The sequence below is a fragment of the Patiria miniata genome, unplaced genomic scaffold, assembly GCF_015706575.1.
Source record: "Patiria miniata isolate m_02_andy unplaced genomic scaffold, ASM1570657v1 HiC_scaffold_24, whole genome shotgun sequence".
NCBI classification, from domain to species: Eukaryota; Metazoa; Echinodermata; class Asteroidea; order Valvatida; family Asterinidae; genus Patiria; species Patiria miniata.
In genome coordinates, this window is record NW_024037063.1 from 17,376,930 (window position 1) to 17,379,450 (window position 2,521).

The window sequence follows — 2,521 nt, forward strand, 5'->3', positions numbered from 1 at the left end:
GATGGGGAGTCTTCATCATGGGGAGATGGTGTTGACTGAGATGGAGAAACTGTGCTTGATTTCTCGTCATCGAACTGGGAATAAACGTTTGCCTCCGCTTCTGCACAGCTGAGCTTGGTTTTCATTTAAAGCTCAGTTGTCCTTTAGTGGAGCCTCAATTCCTATAGCTCAAGCTCTTGTTGCTCTTTAAGAGCTTCAACTTCTGCTTGAAGTGCAGCACTTCTCACCATGGCCTCCATTCTAGCTCTCCTGCTGGATGAGGTGCTTATCGTATGGCTGCACTGACTGGCCGAGTCTTCTGGCTTGACATCATCTTCCTGACTTGGTGACGTAGTACTCATGTTGTCGATTTATGACGTTGTAATTGAATTTAATGTGACAAATGACGACTAAAAAGGACTCCTTTGATGACGATTTAAGAACTTGTAGTAATTCGTGTTTTCTCCCGAAACGAGTTATACTACTGTTTATCAAGCCTCGTGTCTGTTCTTACAAGTCGTGAAAAACGGCACACAAAATGTTGGTTGTTTACAAGTTTTAATGCTCTCAAAACTCACAAGTTCGTCATGCACCTGCTATCCAATGATTAACAAACTTCTGGAACGTCAGTAGGCTTAAGCGCACATCAATTGACTGAATAAAACTTGGTTGAGGAAACTTTCAACGTTGGAATAAGACTTGCACAAAGCAGAATGAAAACGATAAGTCAGAGGTCACCAACATGTCACACTGCGCAAACGCAGCACAGCGAGAGTGAACTCCGGTGCCTATGGCAACCAAAACTTATTAACATACTTATTTGTATGGAACGCCTGTTGGAGCTAAAAGTGCAAACAATTAATTATATACACATGTACATGTCACTACAGTAGCTCCCCTCTAGATTGTAAGAGATAAATGGAACAATCGATACAAGTAGTTGATAATAACAGTCAGTGACAGTCGAATTGTTCATATTTGGCTGGCCAGTGAACTCGTCGACCAGCTCTGGTGGCTCGTTGTGGAGGAGATGGCGTCTCTGGCGATGGGGGTTGTGAAACCGGCAAAAAAAGTTCTCGCGGGGGCGTTCTCGCGAATCTGTCGGGAAGACGACGTGTCTGTGGATGGGGGGTGTGATTCTGGCAAAACAGTCCTTGCGGGCGTGTTCTCGCGAATCTGTTGGGAATGCGCGTTTGTCCAGTCGTCGTCAAGATACGCCACTTTCAGACGATCCTTGGCAACCGCATCCCGTCTGCCGTTGAGGTCCAAAACAAAGTATTTGCTGGCGCACTTGATGATGCAAAATGGTCCATCATACGGAGGTTGTAGGTTTTTTTTCACTGCATCATGCCGAACAAAAACGTGTGTGCACTTGTCTAGGTCAGCTGGAATGTGTGATTGTCGCTGTTTTGGCCTGGGCAGAGTGGGACGAATGTCCTGCATGTGACAACGCAGCCTGTGAACATACACACTGGGGTCGAGCTCAGCATGATCATAGTTAGGCACAATAAGCTCACCAGGCAGCCTGACTGTGGTACCGTACACCATTTCTGCTGGAGAGAAACCGATATCTGACTTGATAGCGGCTCTGATGCCTAACAGGACGAGGGGAAGAGATTCCGTCCAACGTGGGTTAGCATGAGTCTTTAGCGATGCCTTGAGTTGTCTGTGTAGTCGCTCTACCATCCCATTTGCAGCAGGATGATATGATGTAGTGTGAATTCGTTGACAACCAAGCATGTCCATGAGCATTCGAAAAAGTCGTGACTCGAACTGGCGTCCTCTGTCGGTGGTGATGGTAGCTGGTGCACCCAACCGAGAAACCCAGTGGGTAAAGATACATGGGCCACAGTCTCAGCAGTCATGTCAGGAATGGGGATCGCCTCCGGCCAACGTGTACATCTATCCACACACGTAAGCAGGTAGGACTGTCCGGCTGACGGTGGAAGGGGACCGACTAAATCGATGTGTACGTGTGAGAATCGTGCGTCGGGTGTGGAGAACGTACCAAGTGGCGACTTGATGTGGCGATGAATTTTGCATTGTTGGCAGTTGCGACAAGTCTTAGCCCAAGCGCGAACGTCTTTGTTAATACCAGGCCACACGAACCGTGCAGTAAGTAACTGCTGTGTGGTCCTGATACTAGGGTGCGACAGTCCATGCAAAGCGTCAAAAACTGTTCGACGAAACCTGGCTGGGATGAAGGGTCGAGGCGTCCATGTGGAGGTATCGCATAGAATGGTACCCTGCAATGTCTGGAGGGGGACGGCAGTTAGCTGGAGAGAGGTGTCGGGGAGATGTTTCAACTCGTCGTCATCGATCTGTGCTTTAGCGATGGCGTCGAAATTGATAGTCACGTTCGTTGGTAAGGCATTAACCTCCAGACGAGAGAGTGCATCTGCCGCTGCATTATCATGGCCGCTGATGTGTCTAATGTCCGAGGTATACTGGGATATGAGGTCAAGTTGTCGAATCTCTCGAGGAGAATGGCGGTCTAGTTTGGAGTGTAGGGCGTACGTAAGGGGTTTGTGATCAGTGTAAG

The 2,521-nt window shown here is 48.2% G+C and overlaps 1 protein-coding gene across 1 annotated transcript; it reads right to left on the minus strand.

The window, feature by feature from the left end:
* Positions 1 to 951: 951 nt before the first annotated feature.
* Positions 952 to 1,527, minus strand: LOC119732334. The gene has a single exon (XM_038205792.1). It carries the CDS (start codon positions 1,525 to 1,527, stop codon positions 952 to 954), a length of 576 nt encoding a protein of 191 aa, XP_038061720.1.
* Between the last annotated feature and the right edge of the window lie 994 nt (positions 1,528 to 2,521).

Excerpts from the sequence above, each read along its gene's own strand:
- LOC119732334 (XM_038205792.1), bottom strand. The coding sequence starts at position 1,527 with ATGGTGTACGGTACCACAGTCAGGCTGCCTGGTGAGCTTATTGTGCCT.